General features: G+C 40.9%; 1 protein-coding gene across 2 annotated transcripts in view; it reads right to left on the bottom strand.

Annotated features, from left to right (window-relative positions):
* Window positions 1–2,333: 2,333 nt before the first annotated feature.
* The window catches only part of PTPN12 (protein tyrosine phosphatase non-receptor type 12), a 181,311-nt gene continuing 161,466 nt past the window's right edge, over window positions 2,334–22,178 (bottom strand). Inside the window, exons 16-19 of one of the 2 annotated variants that reach the window (XM_075017187.1) lie at window positions 14,690–14,720; window positions 13,468–13,584; window positions 11,619–11,656; window positions 3,697–3,754 (exon numbers count right to left, since the gene is read on the bottom strand). In XM_075017187.1, the coding sequence (XP_074873288.1) occupies window positions 11,649–11,656; window positions 13,468–13,584; window positions 14,690–14,720 (156 nt within the window). In that variant the 3' untranslated portion in view covers window positions 3,697–3,754; window positions 11,619–11,648. Of the gene's footprint in view, window positions 3,755–11,618; window positions 11,657–13,467; window positions 13,585–14,689; window positions 14,721–22,178 lie in introns of both variants that reach the window. The other variant, XM_075017178.1, reaches the window with a different exon arrangement.

Raw genomic sequence — 22,178 nt, 5'->3', positions numbered from 1 at the left:
TTTCACAGTGCAAATATTTGCAATAAAAATAATGAGCTATAGTGAGGCCTATATACATTGTATTTTGTGTTGTAACTGATCTCAACATTTCAAAACATAAAAATCCAAAATAGTTAATACATTTAGATGTTCTTTTTTAGCAGTGCAATTGAAATGGCAGTTTTTTTATCACAATTAGAGTTAATTGCATAAGTTAACTTTGATTGACAGCCCTATGATAAAGCTTTGCAGAAGTGGAGACCAGGGCTTCTGGCTATACAGCTCTCTGATAATACTCCCAGAATGGAAGGGCAATTGTTGGGATCGAGGTCAGTGGCAATACTCCCTTTCATCTGATCCCTCTGCATGCTGATTAGTTCCATCCATGTGTGGAATAACTTTTATGTGCACCAAGACACACAATTAGTAGAAAGAAAACCTAGCTGTGGGCACCCTGCTAATCAGCTTGGTGGTATGTGAATTTCTCCTAAGCAGCCATAAAAGTGCCCAGCTTAGAGGGAACACTGGTCAGCAGTACTATAGATACATGCAAATAATAGTACATAGTTTAATATCACCTTTCATTAACGTACTTCAGAGAGACTCCTTCAGCCCCTTAATTCATCTACATCTATTAATTCATACTACTGAATATACTTAATCTGTGAAAAAAGTTACTGATAAGAGGTTTCAAACATGTACTAAAAATAAATCGTACTATTTACAATATCAAGGGCAAGATGGTGGAGCTTCACACATGGGTATGCTCCCAAAGTGTTAGGATAGCCTCTTTCATTACTTTATGCAAAAGGTGACTAATAAACTTTCCAGGCCCTGTGTGTCATGGAGCAGATGAAAGGATGAGTGCATAAGTGCATGCATGAAAAATTACTTCCATACAGGAGCAAGAGAAAGGTTTTGACTTTCAAAAATGGATGCCTAAACTTCAGCTTCCAAATCCTTATTTACAGTAAGTTAATAAATGGTCAGATCAAAACATTCAGGATGTTCAGAACTTAAAAATTAAGCCAATTTTTGGACGCTTAATTTTAGGAGCCTCAACATAGAAATCCTTTTTTAAAAATCTTGACCTCATGTGCAAATCAGAGAATTAATGTTTCCATTATAATCATAGCGTATATAAGCTCTCTGTTGGTTAAACATGCTAATTATAAATTCCCATAGATATTAAAGACTAGCCTCGTGAATTACAGCTTTCAGAAGTACTGATTTCACAGCAGTTGCTGTTGTATTTTTAATGTTTCTATAATTTTTTTTCAATAGCACATAGACTAATTCTTTTCTCTCTTTTCTAAAAAGCAACTATATGTATTCATAGATCTGGAAGGGGCCTTGAGAGGTCATCAAGTCCAGTCTCCTGCTCTCACAGCAGGACCTATCACCATTCCTGGCAGGTTTTTTTTTTTTTGTTTTTTTTTTTTAAACTTGCACTAGACCCTTGAAAGTCCCTCTCACAGATTGAGCTCACCACCCTGGGTTTCCAAGGCCAGTGCGCTAACTACTGAGCTAAACTAACTATGGGAGCTAAAAGAAATCACATATAAAAATAATCAGAAAAAGTGTCACATGAAGCTATTCAAAAAGCACTCTCTGTTAGGAAAAGACAGCATTCAGATTTTTTCCGGTTAAACTGGACACATTAATGGCTAGCTTGGTCCTGTCTTCCCATTACAGATGTTAGATTACAGTGATTCGTCAACAGAAATTTTTGTTGGAAGATGTTGTCTGGCAAAACTTCTTTTGATAGATCACAGCCAAACAGCCAAGTGGATTGCAAGAGCAATCCACTTTGTCAACAGTCACTCTCTCCACAAAACAGCCAACCAGAAGCACAGCAGACAGGGCAGCCCGGTATCCAAGAAGCTCTGTCAATAGAGGGCCCCCAGGAATGTCCAGAGGGGCTTTCTGTCAACAGATCTCTGTACTGTTGACAGAATACCTTAGGAATCTGGATGCCCCCCAAGTTTTGTCGACAAAATCTCTAGTGTAGACTAGCCTTAGAGTGCTCATTTGTGAGTTGATTAAGGAAGCATCAATGTAATTTTACACTGGTGGATTGAAAAGGAAAATGAACTTTTACTAAAAAAAAAGCTTGCTAGATTAAATTCTCATTTTCTAAAGCTCTCTGTTGTGAACAGTAGAGAACCTGAAATCAAAGAAAGGAATTGACTGAAGTGCTTCCCATTGTGGCAGAAAAGACTCAAACAAATCCATGGCTAGCATCCAGAACAGCAGATACCCATGGATGAAGTTTTTGTTCACTAATTTCATTAATAAAAACAGTTTTTTAAAAAAAAATCTGTTTTTCTTCATATACTTCATTGCAAAGCTCCTATAACCACGCCCACTCCAATGTACTCTAATTCCCTGCTAAAAATATACGTTCCAGATAAGTAAAAACACCAAAAAACACATTTTGAAGTACTTTCTTTAATTTAAAGAGTCTATCATTATTACAGAAACAAAAGTTTATAAGTAGAGAATCCTTATAAGGATTAATCCTTGGCATGGTATACTGCCAAGATACAGTGTAGCTGCAAGGGCTCTACGTGAATCTTCATATGATAAGTTGCTTTCATACATACATACATACATACACACACACTTGCTGAATGATCAAAATACTATTTTTACCAGCACAATGGAAAACAATGGCTCCAATAGTCCCTTTACCAGTGTGTCCTGAAATGTTTGTACAAAAGTAGAAATACACATCAAATTATACTGTAGTATTAAACCAGTTATGATGTAGGAAGCTTCTAGGAAATTCATCTCTGAATTGAAATGTATGAAATATAAAAATGGAAACTAAGGAGTGTTTGTTACTTAGAATGAGTTCTATTTTACTAATGGTCAATTATACTACAAACATACTTATATTTTTTCTTTTTATAAACTTCTAAACCAGAGGAACTCAAAACACTGAAGCAATGTACATAGGCTAAGAGAATTCAATATGGTTCCAAGGCACTTACTGAATCTCCATGACTAGATGAAAACCACAACAAATTAGGTCTGAAACAGTGTATAATATAAAAATAACCTTTTGTTTATAATTTACAAAATGTATTACAATCTTTATCTCTGCTAACCTGTAATTCTGGCTGTGCCCAGAATAGTTTTGTTTTTAAATCAGAAACAGTTTTCTAAAATTGTAGGGCAAATAATTTACAAATAAGATACACAAGAATTTAGAACATGCAGAGATTTCTTACATCTTCTGTTAATATTTTATGATTGCAACTTTATCAAATTATATTCCTACTTGCCCTGTACATATACAAAATAATGCATACACGGTAATCAAAAGTTAGCAAAAAGCATAAACTCAATTTGTCAAAAGTATCACTATATTAACAAATGTCTACAAGCAGCGTGTAACAGGGTTAAAAGACATTAAGGCAATAATACTTGGAAGTTATAAAATAAACCATATGTAATACTTTCTCCTAGGTGTAATAAGGCAGGTAGATGGCCCCAGCAAGAAGTTAGGTTGTAATACTGGAATCCACTGTTGTGATTGTTTAATAATATATTATGTAGGATGAAAAGTAAAAAAGTGTACCATTCTGTATTTATAACTAGACTGTTCTGTGTTAGTCACCCAAAAATAAAAAGTGGAATACTATTTAGTTTTCAGTGGCACTTGACTTTTCCAGTATAATTTAAAGAGTGACCATTTTCTTTTTTCATTATGTCCATTCTGAGGGTGGCTGTCTTGGTCCTCTTGGCTTTCCACAACGGTTACTAAAAGCTTAAAAAAAAAAAAACATTTAAGCTATAATCTTTAAAAATGCAAAATAAAAAATTTTAACATTGAGAAGAATCATTATCACATTTGTCATTATCCCCCACCTAAGTTATTCCTGTTTTCATGGACTTTCAAAACTTCAGGTAGTCTCAATGCAAGAATTACAACACAAGATGGTTGTAATAATGACATATATGGACCATTCAGACACTCATATCTCATTATTTAAACCCATATTTTGAAGGTACTTTATCTGTAAGCGTCTTTTATAATTACAGTATTTTATAATTTGCTTATTTTATTCCCCCAAATATAATGAATTAGGAAAATTGTTTTATTTCCTCAAGTTGTCCTAACTGTACAGTGAAATATGTTGTAATCATTAAAGCATGATTTCGCAGACTCTATAAATGTAAAAGTGAGGACTGACTACATAGAGACCAAAACCAAGTAAGTAAAATGTGATAATACATTGACAATTTGAAAAACAAAATTCAAATAAAAGTGAACATAAGAACATAAGAATGGCCATACTGGGTCAGACCAAAGGTCCATCAAGCCCAGCATCCCATCTGCCGACGGTGGCCAATGCCAGGTGCCCCAGAGAAGGAGAACAGAAGACAAGTGATTTATCTCCTGCCATCCATCTCCTGCCCTTGTTATGAAGGCTAGGGCACCATACTTTATCCCTGGCTAATAGCCATTTATGGACCTGACCTGCAAAAATTTATGAAGCTCTTTTTTAAACCCTAATAGAGTCCTGGCCTTCACAGCCTCCTCGGGCAAGGAGTTCCACAGGTTGACTGTGCGCTGTGTGAAGAAAAATTTCCTTTTATTAGTTTTGAACCTACTACCCATCAATTTCATTTGGTGTCCCCTAGTTCTTGTATTATGGGAAAAGGTAAATAATTTTTCTATATTCACCTTCTCCACACCATTCATGATTTTATATACCTCTATCATATCGCCCCTCAATCGCCTCTTTTCCAAACTGAAAAGTCCCAGTCTCTCTAGCCTCTCCCCATATGGGACCCTTTCCAAGCCCCTAATCATCTTAGTCGCCCTTTTCTGAACCTTTTCTAATGCCAATATATCTTTTTTGAGGTGAGGAGACCACATCTGCACGCAGTACTCGAGATGTGGGCGTACCATAGTTTTATATAGGGGAAGTATGATATCTTTTGTCTTATTATCGATCCCTTTTTTAATAATTCCTAACATCCTATTTGCCTTACTAACTGCCGCTGCACACTGCGTGGATGTCTTCAGAGAACTATCCACTATAACTCCAAGATCCCTTTCCTGATCTGTCGTAGCTAAATTTGACCCCATCATGTAGTACGTGTAATTTGGGTTTTTTTTTCCAACATGCATTACCTTACACTTACCCACATTAAATTTCATTTGCCATTTTGCTGCCCAATCACTCAGTTTGCTGAGATCTTTTTGTAGTTCTTCACAATCCCTTTTGCTTTTGACTGTCCTGAACAACTTGGTGTCATCTGCAAACTTTGCCACCTCACTGCTTACCTCATTTTCTAGATCATTGATGAACAAGTTGAACAGGATCGGTCCCAGGACTGAGCCCTGGGGAACACCACTAGTTACCCCCCTCCATTGTGAAAATTTACCATTTATTCCAACCCTTTGTTTTCTGTCTTTTAACCAATTCCCGATCCATGAAAGGACCTTTCCTCCTATCCCATGACCACCTAATTTACATAAAAGCCTTTGGTGTGGGACCGTGTCAAAGGCTTTCTGGAAATCTAGGTATATTATGTCCACTAGGTGCCCTTTGTCCGCATGTTTATTAACCCCTTCAAAGAATTCTAATAGATTAGACAGACACGACTTCCCTCTGCAGAAACCATGCTGACTTTTGCCCAACAATTCGTGCTCTTCTATGTGCCTTGCAATTTTACTCTTTACTAGTGTTTCTACTAATTTACCTGGTACTGATGTTAAACTTATCGGCCTATAATTGCCAGGATCTCCTCTAGAGCCTTTTTTAAATATTGGTGTTATATTGGCCGTCTTCCAGTCATTTGGTACCAAAGTGGATTTAAAGGATAGGTTACAAACCACTGTTAATAACTCCGCAATTTCACATTTGAGTTCTTTCAGAACCCTTGGGTGAATGCCATCTGGTCCTGGAGACTTGTTACTATTCAGCTTATCAATTAATTCCAAAACCTCCTCTAATGTCACTTCAATCTGAGTGAGTTCCTCAGATTTGTCGCCTAAAAAGGCTGGCTCAGATTTAGGAACCTCTGTAACATCTTCAGCCGTGAAGACTGAAGCAAAGAAATCATTTAATCGCTCCGCAATGGCACTGTCTTCCTTGATCGCTCCTTTTATATCTTTATCATCCAAGGGCCCCACTGCTTTTTTAGCAGGCTTCCTGCTTCTAATGTATTTAAAAAACATTTTACTATTGTTTTTTGAATTTTTGGCTAGCTGTTCCTCAAACTCTTTTTTGGCTTTTCTTACTACATTATGACAGTTAATTTGGGAGTGTTTATGTTCCTTTCTATTTTCCTCACTAGGATTTGACTTCCACTTTTTAAAAGCTGCCCTTTTCTCTCTCACTGCCTTTTTAACATGGCTGTTTAGCCATGGTGGTTCTTTGTTAGGTCTCTTACTGTGTTTTTTTATTTGGGGTATACATTTAAGTTGGGCCTCTAGTATGGTGTCTTTAAACAGTTTCCATGCAGCTTCCAGGGATTTTAGTTTAATTACTCTACCTTTTAGTTTCTGTTTAACTAGCTTCCTCATTTTAGTGTAATTCCCCTTTTTGAAATTAAATGCCAGAGTGTTTGACCGCTGCGGTGTTCTTCCCAACACAGTGTGCTTGGTTTCTGAAAGTAATATACTAAGAAATTCATATTTACTATAGGTTAATAGCTATTCTTCTTCTTCTTTGCAAGAGAGGCTACATCTAGACTGAGAGATAAATTTGACATTTAATAAGTTCAATTTTTTAACCTCACTTGTATGAATTTGACTTTAAGTGTCCGCAAACCTTATTGAAATTTGACCCACTGTTTCTCTGTATTGAGATTGTGTTCCCATTGCCTTATCCAAGTTCGACTGCGTGAGCAATGCATTGTGGGTACCTATACCCCAGTGCCTTAGGCCTGGTTGCTTGTGGGTGTTTCATGTCAGAACCCCAGAATTGTCTCAGAATTCACAGCACCCAGTAATCACATGAGAATGAAACGGAGATTGCATCATTTCATATGGCATTTTCTCCATTACAGCACTATCATGGATTCCCAAATGTTTCAAGTCATTGCACACACCATTAGGGCAACTTCCTGCACTGTCACACAATTTTGCTTTATATTAAAAAGTACAATGATGGTTCAGTATGATGATGATAATGCTGGCTTTGAATAGCAACTCTTTCAACTGTGGTCTAAGAACTCACAAATGCTGGCTGCCCTGAATCCACTGATGACAGTGGAGTGCGGTTTTGGACTCGTGAGACCAGCACACACTGGTGGGACCACATCAGTTCGGAGTCCTGGGATGACCAGCAGTGGGTGCAGAACTTTCATATGTGCAAGTCCACTTCTATGGAACTTTGTGATGTGCTGGCACCCGCCCTGAAGCACAGCGACACAAGAATGAGGCCGACTTTAACAGTTCCAAAGCAAGTGGCAATCACTCTGTGGAAGTTAGCAATACCCAACAGCTAATGGTCAGTGGCAAATCAATTCAGGATGGGCAGATCTACAGTGGGGTCTGTGGTCATGCAGGTTGCCCTTTCAATCTGACAGCATCTCCTCTGGAAGACTGTGACCCTGGGAGATGTACAGGGCATAATGGATGGCTTTGTTGCCAGGGCATTTCCTAACTGCAGTAGCCCAACAGATGGCATGCAATCCCCATCATGGCCCTGGACCACCTGGTCTCTGAGTATATAAACTGAAAGGGATATTTCTCCATGGTTTTGCAGGTGCTGGTAGATCACAAAAGGTCGTTTCACCAACATCAATGTGGGATAGTCAGGGAAGGTTCACGATGCGCACATCTTCAGAAATTCTGGTCTGTACAGAAAGCTCCTGAATGGGACTTTTTTCCCCAGACTGGAAAAATCAAGATTGGAAACATGGAAATGCCTGCTGACATATTGGGTGACCTGCTTACCCTCTGCTCCCTTGCCTTATGAATTCCTACACAGGAGCCCTGGACTGCAGCAAGGAAAACTTCAGTCACAGACTCAGCAAGTACAGAATGCTGGTGGAATGCATCTTTGGCCATTTAAAGGTGATGTGCAGATGTCTACTGTCCCATTTGGACCTTTCTGAAACTAATGTCCCCACTGTGATTACAGCATGCATTATTTTGCATAACATTGTGAACGGGAGAATTTCCCATCTGCCTGGAATTCTGGGGCTGAGGCCATGAGCAGGGTTCACTCACAGCCATCTACATGGTTATTCACCAATTGTCATGCAGAGGCAGCAGCACTCAGGGATGCTTTAAAAATAGCTTCATGAACAATCTGTCATGCACATGATAGTGACGTATTTCTCAGTTACAATCCAAACCAAGCCTCACTCCCCAAACTGAATTGTGCCCCACCAAATGTGAACCAATAAATCAGGCAGTGACTTACTGAAAGAATGCTTTTACTTGGTGGGAGAAGGTTAAGTTGGATGAAGTTGAATGGATGTGGAGGCAGGGTTATTCTCCTTAAAAAAGGGCACCTCTGCTTTTGGCCCTCTACCCCACCCCGCCTGGCCTGGTTCCATCAGCCGTAATTCCTCTGTAGACCTTGGCTTCGCGGCAGGCATGGGCAGTTGTGCTATCAGCCCTCTCCTCCCCTGCCCAGTCCCATATGCCACGAGTCCTCTGCAGCCCTTGGCATAGTGGCAAGCAGCAGTGCTACTGGTCTTCTCTACTCCCCATCCCCTCCAGGTTCTCTGCAATGATTTGTGTACCCGCCAAAAAAAAAAAATCACACCAAGCTCAAAAGAATAAGTTTATTTGGGGTGGAAGAGAGCTTTAAGCAGCAGAGAAAAGAAACCTTGTCAAGGGTGGTGGAATAGCCTTTTGCAGTGGCCACTGGGGGCTACAGCAGCAGACTGTCCTTGCCTTCCCTCCCTGCATTAGGGGACTACAATGAGGGAGGGTGGGCAACCTGTCTTCAGGGGACTCCTGGCAGCACCGAGTGGAGCCTGCAGTGCTGTGTTGGGAGTCCCTCTGCAGCATGGAGCACAAGACCTCTGTTTCGTCACTCACTGCCATTACGATCTTTGCTGCTTGCTCTTGTTGGAACTCAAGCATTTTCTGTTGCCACTCAGCTGTAGTCTACTGCCACTGAGCTGTGTCCCTTGACATCTTACTGGTTTCTGCCTCAGACCACTCCATGTGCTGCAGCATGACACCTTTTTCGCTTCCTCGCCCTGTCTCTCACGATGGGTATGGCAGCTGGAAAGTGAAGGTCGAAATTGAAATACAATTCACACAAAGTACTTCCCCATGGAATGAATGGGTCTCTTTCTGTTCTAGCAGAGAAAGTTTTTTTGCAAAGCCACTTAAGACTTATTAAGATGACATTCAAGGTGTGCATTGCACAAGCCATCATTCAACCTAATTGATCCAGAACATTTTGTTGTGGATGTGGTAAGTTAGCATCTGTTTTTCGGGGGAAGGGGCAGGGCTGCAAAGCAGAGAAGCCATCTGGTGTCCTGGTGCAGGGGAAGAACTTTTTTCAGATGTTCCTGGAGCAATCCTCTGTAATGAGCAAGGCACATAGAGCCTGGCAGCTGCATGGCAAGAGGGGATAGTGGCAAAGAGTTCCATTCCAGTCGCATGGACAGCTGGGTAGGTGGGGATCCCTATAAAGTAAAAAGAAATGCTGACAGGGCATGGGGTTCCTGCTATCTGCCAGGTCAGGGCAGAAAAGTTTTCTCAGTGCTCACTGGAGCAGCCCTCAGCAGGGAAAAAAGGCCATGTAAAGGCAGGCAAATCCACCTTTGCTGCACATGCTGATTTGCAGTAGCAGGCTCTGCAGAACCCAGCAGCTGCATGGCGAGGGGGAAGGGTGGGAAAGGGTTCAATTCCAGCCGCATGGACAGCTGAGTGGAGGAGGGATACCTGTAAAGTAAAAGAAATGCAGGGCAGAAAAGGGACATGGGAGGGGAGAAGGCCCAGAAAGCCTGCAACCTGCGTGGGGTTGGGGTAGGAAACAGAGTGCCCACCAGTCACGCAGTGTGGTAATGCACTCCAGGGAAATGTGGAAGGGTAGAAAATATGGGAAAAAAAATCTGATCCAAATTCCCATGCTTCTTTAGGTTGCCAAAGATGACACCACCTTCCTAAAACTAACATATCGACAAAGAACAGCTGCTCATCCTGTGTCACCACAAGCTTGGAAAATTTACCAAAATGCTGTGTGATGCCATGACACCAGATTGCTATCTGGTTGCCTAGTGTGGCAAGGTGTGCTACTGTGGAATCTGCAAAAAGTCAGGCCTGCCCAAAAACCTTGTGCAAAAAAATACAAGAATGCCTGGATGACACCTTTAAAGAGCTCTACAAAAAGGAGAAGCGCTCCATCTCCAGAAATATTAACATGCTCTTCTGAGGGGCACAGACTGATAGAAAACCGATACCCATACCCATGCCTATACCTGCCCGCAACCCACTGGTAACATTCAGAAAAAAATACTCACCAGAACAGCTTGGTAGAAGGGATCTGTTCTGTCTCTAGGGTGAAGAGATCCACGCTGTCAGGAATAACTTCCTCAGGCCCCTGCTTGTTGCCCCCTGCCTCCTGTCCATTAGCCTCTTCCTCCTAGGCCTCCAGCTCCTTTTGGCTCTCCCCAGACTCCAGACCCAGGCCTCCACCAGTGTTGTAATTTATACTGGGCTCCGTAGTGGGGTTGCCTCCCATACACACGTGCAGCTGTTCATAATAGTGGCAGCTGTGTGGAGATGACCCTGACCACTGGTTGGCTTCCCAGACTTTGAGATAGGCCTGCTGGAGTACTTTCACCTTCACCCAGCATTGCGTAGAGTCCTGGGAGTAAACTCCGGCGGTCATCTTGCGCAACAGGTGATCATAGATTACCACATTTCTCTTGGCCACCCTAAGTCTCCTCGCCACTGATGCCTTTCCCCAAACTGTAAGAAGATTCAGAATCTCCTGATGGATCCATGCTGGAGTTCTCTTGCGAGCCTGAGAACTACTAGGCAGATCACTATCCTGAGTGCTTATAACTGCAGGAGATGGTTACGATACAATTGCTATGCAATGGGTAAAAGAATTTTTTCATTGTGTGTGCCCGTTATATTTGCATGGCTGGGTGTGCATGAATTCCAAATTCAAGTTTAATTTAAAATTCGCGGGCTTCCTGTGACCATCTTCCTGTGCATCTGGATGGAGAGCAGCAGAGAAGGAAGTGGCCAAACATGGCAGGTAACTGTGTAACTTTGTGAGAAACACATGGGACACTTCTGGAGGCTAATAAATTCCATTTAGAGACGTGGCACTCCCACACTGGCCTTGAGTCAAAATTTTAAATCTGAACTTGATGCTACACCCTCATGGTTCTGATATTATGACATTGATATTAATGCTCCCTAAATTAAGATAATTGTTTTTACAGTGAAGACAGTCAAGTAATATCAAGCTCAATGCCTTAACTTCAAATTTATCTTGTCGTGTACGTGCAGCCTGAGAGATTAAATGTTACAGCACTAATTGCCAAAATCTTCAAGTGAGGCCTATATTAGAAAAAGCCTACTGGTATAGCTGTATTGGCAAACCCTCCTATGGGATCTGTAGTTTATACTGACAAAGCATTTTTGTATTTTAACAACATTTGGAAAGTAACGTATAAAAGCTTCATACCAAAACCTGTTAACGAGTGCACTTTGAGTTTCATGCACCTAAAGAAAATGAAAACACCATACTGTGTCAGACCAAAGGTCCATCATACTTCCTTGAGGCGTATTCAGTCTTTCAACAGTGGCCTACGTCAAACGCCCCAGAGAGAATGAATAGAATAGGTAATTATAAAGTGATCCATCCCATTGTCGAAAGCCAGGTTCTAGCATACAGAGTTAGGGACACCATCTCTACATATCCTGGTTAACAGCTTAGATGTACCTCATCAATTTATTTAGCTCTTTTTGACTCCCCCCTTATAGAGCTGGCCTTCACAACATCCTATGGCAAGGAGTTCCATGGATTGATTGTGCATTGTGTGGAAAAAATTGCTTCCTTCCTTTTGTGTTAAACCTGTTGCCTATTAATTTGATTTGCTACCTCAAATTCTGTGTTGAGTAAAAAACACTTATTTTTCTACTCTATTCAAGTCATGATTTTATACTTTTCTATCATATTTACCCCTTAGTCGTCTCTTTCCCAAGCCACAAAGCCCCAGCCCTAGTCTGTCTTCAGAAGAAAGCAATGCTATACTCCTAATCATTTGTTGCCTTTTACTGTATGTCTTCTAATTCCAATATTATACATTTGAGACAGAATGACCACATCTGCATGAAGTATTCAAGATATGTGCATACTGTGGATTTATAGATAGCCACTATAATATTTTCTGTCTTACTGAACCATCCTTAATGAATTTACTGTTTTTTGTTAGTTGTTTTGACTGGTGCTGAATGTTGAATGGATGTTTTCAGAGAACTATCCACAATGACTCCAAGTTATCTTTCAGTAATAACAGCTAATTTTTGTTTTTCACTATAGTTTCAACCAGGTTTCCCAGCACTAAAATTAGGCTTATAAATCTGTAATTGTTGGGATCGTCTGTGTACACTTTTTAAAATGATATCACATTAAGTATCCTCCAGTCATCTGATTCAGAATCTGATTTAACTGACAGTTTACATACCTTGGTAATAGCTATGCAATTTCACATTTAAACTCTTTCAAAATTCTTAGGTGACTACCATCTAATGACATATTACGGTTTATTTAATGCATCTATTGGTTCTAAAAATCTCTCAAATGACCTCTCCATCTGGAACAGTTCCTCAGATTTGCCACCTAAAAAAATGGCTCAAGTTCGGAAATTTCCATCACAACTTCAGCTATGAAGCACAATGCAAAGAATTAAATTAGGTTTTCCATGATGGCTCTATTGTCCTTGAATGCTGCTTTTGCATCTCACTCGTCCAGTGACCCACACTAGTCATTTAGCAGGTGTCCTGTTTCTGCTGAACTTTTCTCTTCCTAAATACTTTGAGTCTTTGGCTAGCTGTTCTTCAAATTCACTTTTGGCCTTCTAATTACATTTTTACATTTCATTTGCCAGACTTTGCACTAATCCCTTCCTCTATGGCTGCGTCTACACTACAAAAATAACTTCAAAGTTGCTTGCTTTGAAGTTGAGCATGTACACACACCCTACTTCCAAGTTAAACTTATAGGTAGGGCACTACTCCATTCCCAGAAATGGAGTATGGACTTCGAAGTTAGGAACTTTGGGAACTCCCAAAGTTAACTTTGATGTAAGGGAAAATGTGTGTAGAGACTCTGCTGGGTACTTTGATGTACTGCTTAACTTTGAAGTTAGTTCCTAGCGTAGACACACCCCATAGGATTTAACTTTTTAAAGAATTACACTTTTTTAAAGCTACTAAATGGACAGTATATGCTGAATGGGTCAATAGTTACACATTTATATATTAAATATAAACAATTAAAAAAGGGTCAGTTTTGAATGAATAGGAATTACCAATATCTGTGATTTCTACTGGAATTTCTGAAATTTGACTTTTTATATTGGTGGAACTGGAAAGAGGAATCTGAGGTATAGTATCAGCTGGTGGTTTGTTGCCCATTTCAAGATTATCTGGAAAACAAGATTTTAACAGAAATATGTTAGGCAAGATATTTGTATGGCCTTAATTTAAAAATGGTGCTTTCAAATCAAACTTAGCTCAAATTTTACCCCATGTAGATAACCAATATTTATAAAATTCAAGGCTAAAACAGAACTGTTTTTATGCCAATAGCAACAGTTTTTTTTTTCCTCAACATTTCCCTGAGGCTTTTTAACACAAGCACTGCAGCACTGAGAACTGAAAGTGATTACAGTAAAGTTCCAGTATCAGAGGGGTAGCTGAGTTAGTCTGTATCTGTAAAACAATGAGATGTCCTGTGGCACCTTATAGACTAAGTATTTTGGAGCATAAGCTTTCATGGGCAAAGACCCGCTTCATCAGATGCAAAAAGTAAAGTTCCAGCAACTTAACTAATTCCACTGGCTTTCACTGACCAATGAGAGAGAAATCCAAATATTAAATTTTCACTTACATTAATATGAAGTAAACAATATTTTAGAGGATTTTATTTTCCAACCAACTAATATCAAAGGTAGGTATGTAAAATACGGTTTAAATTCACAGTATCTTTTAATATATTAATATAAATAGTTGTATTCATGCTTTCCTTTCAGCTCATATTTGGTGCCTCTGAGGAAATGAACAGAATGTACTGTAAAAGCTTCAAGCTTACAACAATTTAACAATGTAATGAAGTTCCAAGATACAATATTTGTGATATTAGATAATACTGTAAAATAAAATGAAAATTAAAACACACTCTCTAGACATAGAAGAAGAGTTTGGGAATGAAAGAAAAAATATAGAACTTTATAAATTAGTATAAACCTACAGTTGAATTGAAAAAAATTTCATGCTAAGTTGCTGCAAACCTATTACTGTAACAAAGTACAATAGGCTATGGACTAGAAAAATGGTAGCTGTACAAAAGGATCAAGAACTTAAGATGTTACGTAAATACACAATGCACACGTTCAACAGCTGGACCAATTCAGTAGTTAATCAGTTTGCCCTCCGACCCTTACTTCAAGGTCACTGACAACTGACTAGTCACTTGGCAAATTATTAGTTTGGAAGTGTCATTAACATTCAAGAAATAAATAAATCACTTACCAAGTTTCACATGTCCATCTGTTTTCAAGCCCTGTTAATATGAAATATTAACATGAAATATTGTAATATATTTCTGAAGGATGCCTCAAACTACTTTGTTAAAGAATAACTAAGATGTTCAAAATAAAAGCAAACATTTCTGGAAGGAGATACAATAATCGGAGTTGGAAAATGTTACACTTCCTACTGCTACAGAAGACTAAGTTAATAGAATATGATAATATGGTGGTAACAAGTGCTGATAGCTGGAATGTTAGCAAAATAACACAAGCCGTGATGCATTAAAGATGAGTTGGAAAGTTTTTAAAGTTTCTTCATTTTACAACACTAATGGTCCATGAAGACTCATTTCTACTTGTTTTTTGTTAAAATCCACACTTCCATGCTTTAAAGAAAATTAAATGTAGTGATTTTGATCTTTCCACTCCCCTCCACAATTTTCAAGGAAAACCAAGAAAAGTTCAAGAATGGTTCATGGTCTCCAGCTGACAATATTCCACTTTCTGTACCTTCTAGTTACACACTGCTGAATTTAGTTAAAATTGTTACCATATTTCTAATGAAGATATTACATTGTTGCTTCCCTGCACAGAGCATGAGAAGGGGTAAAATATTCAGTAACAGGAGCTCAAACTAAAGCTAAATGATTAATGTGATCATGAGGCTTGTGAGCTGCTGAAGGTGAATGGGTGTGTCCTCCATGGCAAAATTCAAGGAACTAGAGAAGAGAGAAGTCATATCTGAAAACTACATGCATACAAATTAACATATAGAGGTAGTTAGAAGAAAAAAAGAGTAATTTTTTTCAGGTTGTCTTTAACTACTAAATTAATTCATGTCACTATTATTTCTGCATCCAGGTTGCTCCTTTCCATGATCATCTCTCATATTGCCCCTTCCTCAGCACACCATCTACATAGCACGATACCAATGGCTGCAATAATGAATTAAAATTTTAGAAAAATTAAATTAGAATTTCCTAACCAGTTAAGTAGCTGCACAATTTAGTCACCACTAACGAAAGAAGATAAAATGTCCTAACTATGTTGGACATGGAGAATTATTACTTAGGCTATGTCTACACTACGAAATAAAATCAATTTTAATAAATTTGACTTTTTAAACATGGGTGTTTTAAACTCTAATTTAATTTGCCACAAATGTTCCACGAAGTTGACTTAACGTTTCTCCATGTTGACTTACTGCATCTCCATTGCCTTATTCACGTTTGACTGCATGAGCAATGCATTATGGAGATCTATCCCACAGTGCCTTAGGCCTGTTGCATTCTGGGGGTTTTGTACCATTGGGTGGTGGGGAAAAGAACCTGCTGCAGTTCCTTGTGGGTGTTTGATGTCACTATCCCAGAATGCAAAGCACTATTCCAGAATTCAGAGCACATATGAACTACGCAAAAAACCAAACAGCAGATCCTATCATTTTCTCTGGCACAGCACTAGCATGGATCCACAAATGCTTCAGGTCATTGCACAGGCATTATGACCACTTCCCACAATGTTGCACAGTATCAGTTTCAACAAAGGAAGTGGGCTGAGATGATGGTTGTGGAGGAAGAGAGTAGAGATGAAAATGATGAACTGCAGCCGAGGGACTTAGAAACGCAGACTGCCTTGGATGCATTGCTTACAGTGGAACAGCATTTTTGGACTCCTGAAATCAGCGCACACTGGTGCGACCACATTGTTTTTGGAGGTCTAGGACAACGAGCAGTGGGTGCAGAACTTTCACATGCACAAGTCCACTTTAATGGAACTTTGCGATTTGCTGACGCCCACCCCGAAGTGCAGCAATACAAGAAGGAAACTGACTTTAATGGTTACTAAGTGAGTGGCAATCACTCTATGGAAGTTTGCAGTGCTCGACAGGTTACAAGTCAGAGGTAAATCAATTTGGGGTGGGCAGCTCTACACTGGGGGTCGTGGTTATGCAGGTTGCCACTGCAATCTGTCAGCGTCTGCTCTGGAAGCCTGTGACCCTGGAGATGTCCAGCACATAGTCAATGACTTTGCTGCCACAGGGTTTCCAAACTGTGGTGGGGCAATAGATGGTATGCACATCCCTATCATGGCCCTGGACCACCTGGCCTCTGAGTATATAAACTGAAAGATACTTTTCAATGATGTTGCAGGCGGTGGTAGATCATAATGGTCATTTCACTGACATCAACATGGGATTGTAGGGAAAGGTTCGTGACGTGTGCATCTTCAGAAATTCTAGTTTGTACAGAAAGCTCTTGGATGAGATTTTCTTCCTAGACCAGGTAATCCAAGATTGGCAATGTGGAGATGCCTACAATAATACTGGGTGACCCTGCTTACCCTCTGCTCCCTTTCCTCATGAAGCCATAGATGGGCACCCTGGACCACAGCAAGGAGTGCTTCAACTACAGCTTCAGCAAGTGTAGAATGGTGGTGCAGTGTGTCTTTGACGATTTAAAAGTGAAGTTCAGGTGCCTTTTGACCCATTTGGACCTTTCCAAAAATAACATCCCCACCGTGGTTGCAGTGTGCTGTGTTTTGCGGAACCTTTGTGAATCCTGGCAGTAGAATTTCATGACAGCCTGGAGTGCAGAGGCAGATGCCATGAGCAGGGCTTAAGCACAGCTGCCCACAAGGATATTCACCAGTGGGAATACAGAGGCAGCCGTAATCAGGGAGGCTTTGAAAAATAGATTTATGAATGATCTGGCAGCCATGTGGTTCTGCTGTATTTGACTGTTGTGATACCACCCCCATTACCTTTAATGATTTGTGCACCACACCACATGTGAACCAATAAATCAGACTGTGGTTTTCAAAGACAGAATACTTTTATTTGAGGAAGAGAGTGTTACAATGCAGTAAAAGGAATAGATGCACACAGAGGATTATTTTCACAAAAAGCATGTTTGTACTTGGGGGTGGGGAAGAGGCTAACTTTTTGTTTGTTTAAACCAGAGGTTCCCACACATGTGAAATAAGCTAAGTTTGGCACCTGGCTTCTCTGTGCTCAGGGCTGGTCTCATTGACGACCTACCAGCTCCCCGCAATCCTGGACTCTGGGCAGTGCCTCTGGGGTCTCATCAGCTCTTGCAACCCCAATCCCTGCCGAGGTCCCTCTTCTGTGAGTCCTCCATGGAATTTTGTGTAGAAATAGCCATGCTACCAGCCCTCTCCACCTTCCCCTTGGTTGCACTCCCTGCAATGATTTGTGCACCCCACCACACATGAAGCAATAAATCAGACTGTGGTTGTCATACAAAGAATACTTTAATGGGGGAGTGGATTAAGTGGCAGAGAAAAGGGATTTCAAGGGTGATGGAATAACCTTTTGAAGTGGAGAGAGGACTTGGGGGTGCGTTGGCAGACTGTCCTTGCCCTCGCTGCCCGCGTTCAGAGACCACAATGAGGTGGGATGGGCAACCTATACGGAGGGGAGCTGGGCAGCACAGAGCAGAATCTGCAAACTGAATGCTGCATAGGGAGTCCCTCTGCAGCTCCACCATGGAACACAGGACCTCACTTTGCACTGTCACAGCCATCAGGAGCTGAGTTGTGCCCTCTCTCAGCCGTGTTGATTCCTCTCTCCTGAACTCCAGGACCCCCTGTTGCCATTCTTCTGTGGCCCTCTGGCTGGCAGTGGCTGTTCTGAAGGTCAAAACTGAGATCCAATTCACACAGAGTGCTAACACATAGAATGAATGGGTCTCTGTCTTTACAAATCAGTGAAACTTTCTTTCTCTAAGGCCACTTTTGGCTTCTTAAGGATGACTCAATCAAACTTTGAACTGCATAAGATATCACTTATCCAGACCATTTTATTGTGGACATGGTAAGGAACTACCTGTTTAATGAGGCGCACAGAGACGGGAGGAGGGTATTTAAAGCAGGGGAAGCCAGCCAGTGTCCAGGAGCAGTGGAAAAAGTTTTCGTGGTGGTCCCCGGAACAATTCTCTGCAGGGAAAAGGCTATTCAAAAACATGAAGAACCCATGTTGGATATGCTGGTGTCTGGGAGAAGGGTCCACAGAGCTCAGCAGCCGTGTGGTGAGGAGGAAGAGTTCAATTCCAGCCATATGGCTGGGTGGGGAGGGATCCCTTTAAAAGTGCAAAAGAAAGGCAGGGAAAAAGCTTTCTAGCCACATGGTGGGGGGGGAAAGGTTTCTCAGTAGCTCTTCATCAAGCCAGCAGTATGGTGGGAGGAGAGAGAGCCAGGAGACCCTGCCAGCCACACAGCGGAGGAAGACAGAGCACCTGCCAGACACATGGTGTGGTAGTGTAGTCCCAGGAAATTTAAATGGGTAGGGAGCATTGTGGAAAAAATCTAATCCAAATCTCCATGCTTCTTTAGGTTGCCAAAAAAGACCTCACCTTCCTAAAGATAACAGACAGTGAAAAAGAGATGCTCATCCAGTGTGAGCACAAGTCCGGAAAATCTGCCAAAATGCTGTGTGGTACCATGATACCAGATCACTATCTTGTTGCCTGGCATGGAAAGGTAGGCTATCGTGGAAGCCACAATAAGTCAGGCCTGCCCAAAATCCTTGTGAAAAAAATAGAAGAGTACCCGGATGAGACCTTCCTGGAGATACCTAAAACAGATAAGCGCTCCATCCCCAGAAATATTAAACACACTGTACTGAAGGGCATAGATCCATAGAAAACCTATGCCTAAATCCAGCCGCAACCCGCTTGCACTCTAGGGCTACGTCTACACTAGCCAAAAAACTTTGAAATTGCCATGCAAATGGCCATTTTGAAGTTTACTAATGAAGCGCTGAAATACATATTCAGCGCCTCATTAGCATGCAGGCAGCCGTGACACTTCAAAATTGACGTGTCTTGCCGCCGCATGGCTTGTCCAGACAGGTCTCCTTTTCGAAAGGACCCCAGCTACTTCCAAGTCCCCTTATTCCCATCTGCTCATAGGAATAAGGGGACTTTGACGTGGCTCACTGCCGCATGGCTTGTCCAGTCGGGACTCCTTTTTGAAAGGACCCCGGCTACTTCTAAGTCCCCTTATTCCTATGAGCAGATGGGAATAAGGGGACTTGGAAGTAGCCGGGGTCCTTTCGAAAAGGAGCCCCGACTGGACAAGCCATGCGGCAGTGAGCCACGTCAATTTTGAAGTGTCGTGGCTGCCTGCATGCTAATGAGGCGCTGAATATGTATTTCAGCACTTCATTAATAAACTTCAAAATGGCCATTTGCATGGCAATTTCAAAGTTTTTGGCTAGTGTAGACACGGCCTAGGAAAAAAATAATCACCAGAACAGCTGGGCCTTGGTAATTCTGGTGTCGGCATACAGAGGACCAATTTGAGGTCGAGGGTGAAGAGCTCCTGGCTGACAGGATCAACTCCCTTGGACCCCTGCTGGTAGCCCCCCATCTTCTCTATTGACCTCTTCCTCCTTGCCCCGCTCTGGGATCAGCTCCTCTTCGCTCTCCCCCAGACTCCTCAGAAGGGCCTTCTGAAGTGCCCCAATTAAGATTGGGCAATGTGGTCCGGTACCTAGCAAGAATGGCGTCCAGATGTTCATAAAACCAGCGTGTCTTGGGAGATGACCTGGATCGCCTTTTGGCTTCCCATACTTTATTATAAGCCTGCCAGAGTTCTTTCACCGTCACCCAGCATTGCTGAGCATCCTGGGAGTAACCTCTGTCTATCAGCCCATGCAAAATCTTTCAAAAAATATCTGAATTTTGCTTGCAGACTCAAAGTCTGCCCACCACTGACTCCTCTCCCCAAACAGAAAGGAGATCCATGACCTCATTATGGGACCATGCTGAAGCTCTCTTGCAACCCTGAGAACTCAGATCAGAAACCTGACTACTCGCGATGGCAAGAGATGGCTACCAATGCGATGGCTACTGATGGGATAGCTAAAAAGAAATTCAGGCTTCCAAGTGTGACTTAAATTTCCTGGGCTTCCTGGTGATGAATTCAAATTCACGGGCTTCCTGTGACCCACTTCCTGTGCACCTGAAAAGCAGCAGAGATGGAAGTGGCCAGAGTTGACAACCATGGGGCACTGTGGGATACATACAGGACACCTCTGGAGGCCAATGAAGTCAATTTAAATAATTGCCATTTCCACACTAGCAATAATCCAATCTTTTAAATTTGAACTTGGTGCTATGCCAACTTGCTTTGTGGGTGTAATATTGACCGTAGTACTCCCTAAAATTGATCTAATGGCATTCACAGTTAAGACAGTGACATTGTAAAATCAAGCTAACTGCTTTAAAATTGACTTTATGATGTAGTGTAGTGTAGACATAGGCTAAGAAATTACTCCCCCTCCCCAGGTTTGGAAGATCCTTTGGATATTTCAATACTTTCACTGGCTCTCAACTTATTTAATGAACTTTCTATCTTGTGGTTAAAGCCACAGCCACTTCTACTATAGTATGGTGAAGCTCTTAACGGGGACCCGCAAAAAAAAAAAAAATATTGGGCTGTGCCCATTGTTTCCCCTTTTCCTTTTCATTAACTCCGTTATGACATAAACAGAACCAAAAAGACTGTGGGTTTTGATTTTTTTTTTCACATTAAAGCAGAAGTCTTAGGCAAAAGCCTCCAAAGTACTTAAGTGCCTTGGGAGCCCATGTCCCATTTTCAAAAGGCTTCTACATGCATAATTTAGATCATTTTTTAAAATGGAAGTTAGTTGGGTCTTGGAAATTTTACTCTGAGTCTGCCCTGAAGGGCAATGTACAACTGGAAAATAAATAGGTTTGTCATCAAGTTTCATTTTCATTTAGATTTCATGAGGCATTAAAAAGAGATTTTTTAAAAACGTTAACCTCTGTTTAGCTATAAACACATACATTAAATGCTCCAAATCCACATTTCTTAATTATCCAAGACTTTAAGAGTAAAACCTTCTTTCTCTCTGTACTTTGAAGAAAAACTCCTCTCAGAAGATATCTTCTGACTCCTTAAACATCAAAAGCATAGTTACATACTCCTAACTTAGACAGTACTCGTTGAACCTCTCTAGTTCGCAACCTCAGAACTTGACCAGTGCCAAACCATAGAATTTGCCGAACCACAGGAGGTCAGTATTGTCTAGAAGTATTACCAACACTTCCACTGCTTACTGGGTTCTTAGAAGATGTTTACAGGCAAATTAGAGCTAAATAATGACACAGAGCACTGGCAGCCAGGTCTGGTGACTGTAAACAAACTATGTGACTACAGAAAACTTGCCTACACCCTTGGTAAGTGGGCATCAGGGTAACTAAAAGCATGCCAGACCATGGATGTTGCAGGACCACAGTGTGCCAGATTTGAGAGGTTCAGCCTGTAAAATTATTTTTTCAATTGTGCACTAGCTTTAATATGGCTACAATTTTGTAAAGAGCATGGGATTGGTGAAATGTTTATTGCAACGGAAAGGGAAAGAGAGACTGTTCCTAGCACTAAAGCTTCAGAATGTTAAGGAGAATAGTTTTGAGTATAGGTATCATTTAAACTCATTTTAATAG

The sequence above is a fragment of the Carettochelys insculpta genome, chromosome 1, assembly GCF_033958435.1.
Source record: "Carettochelys insculpta isolate YL-2023 chromosome 1, ASM3395843v1, whole genome shotgun sequence".
Lineage (NCBI taxonomy): Eukaryota > Metazoa > Chordata > Testudines > Carettochelyidae > Carettochelys > Carettochelys insculpta.
Note: the sequence above shows the minus strand (reverse complement) of the source record. Positions and strands in the feature narration are given on the sequence as shown.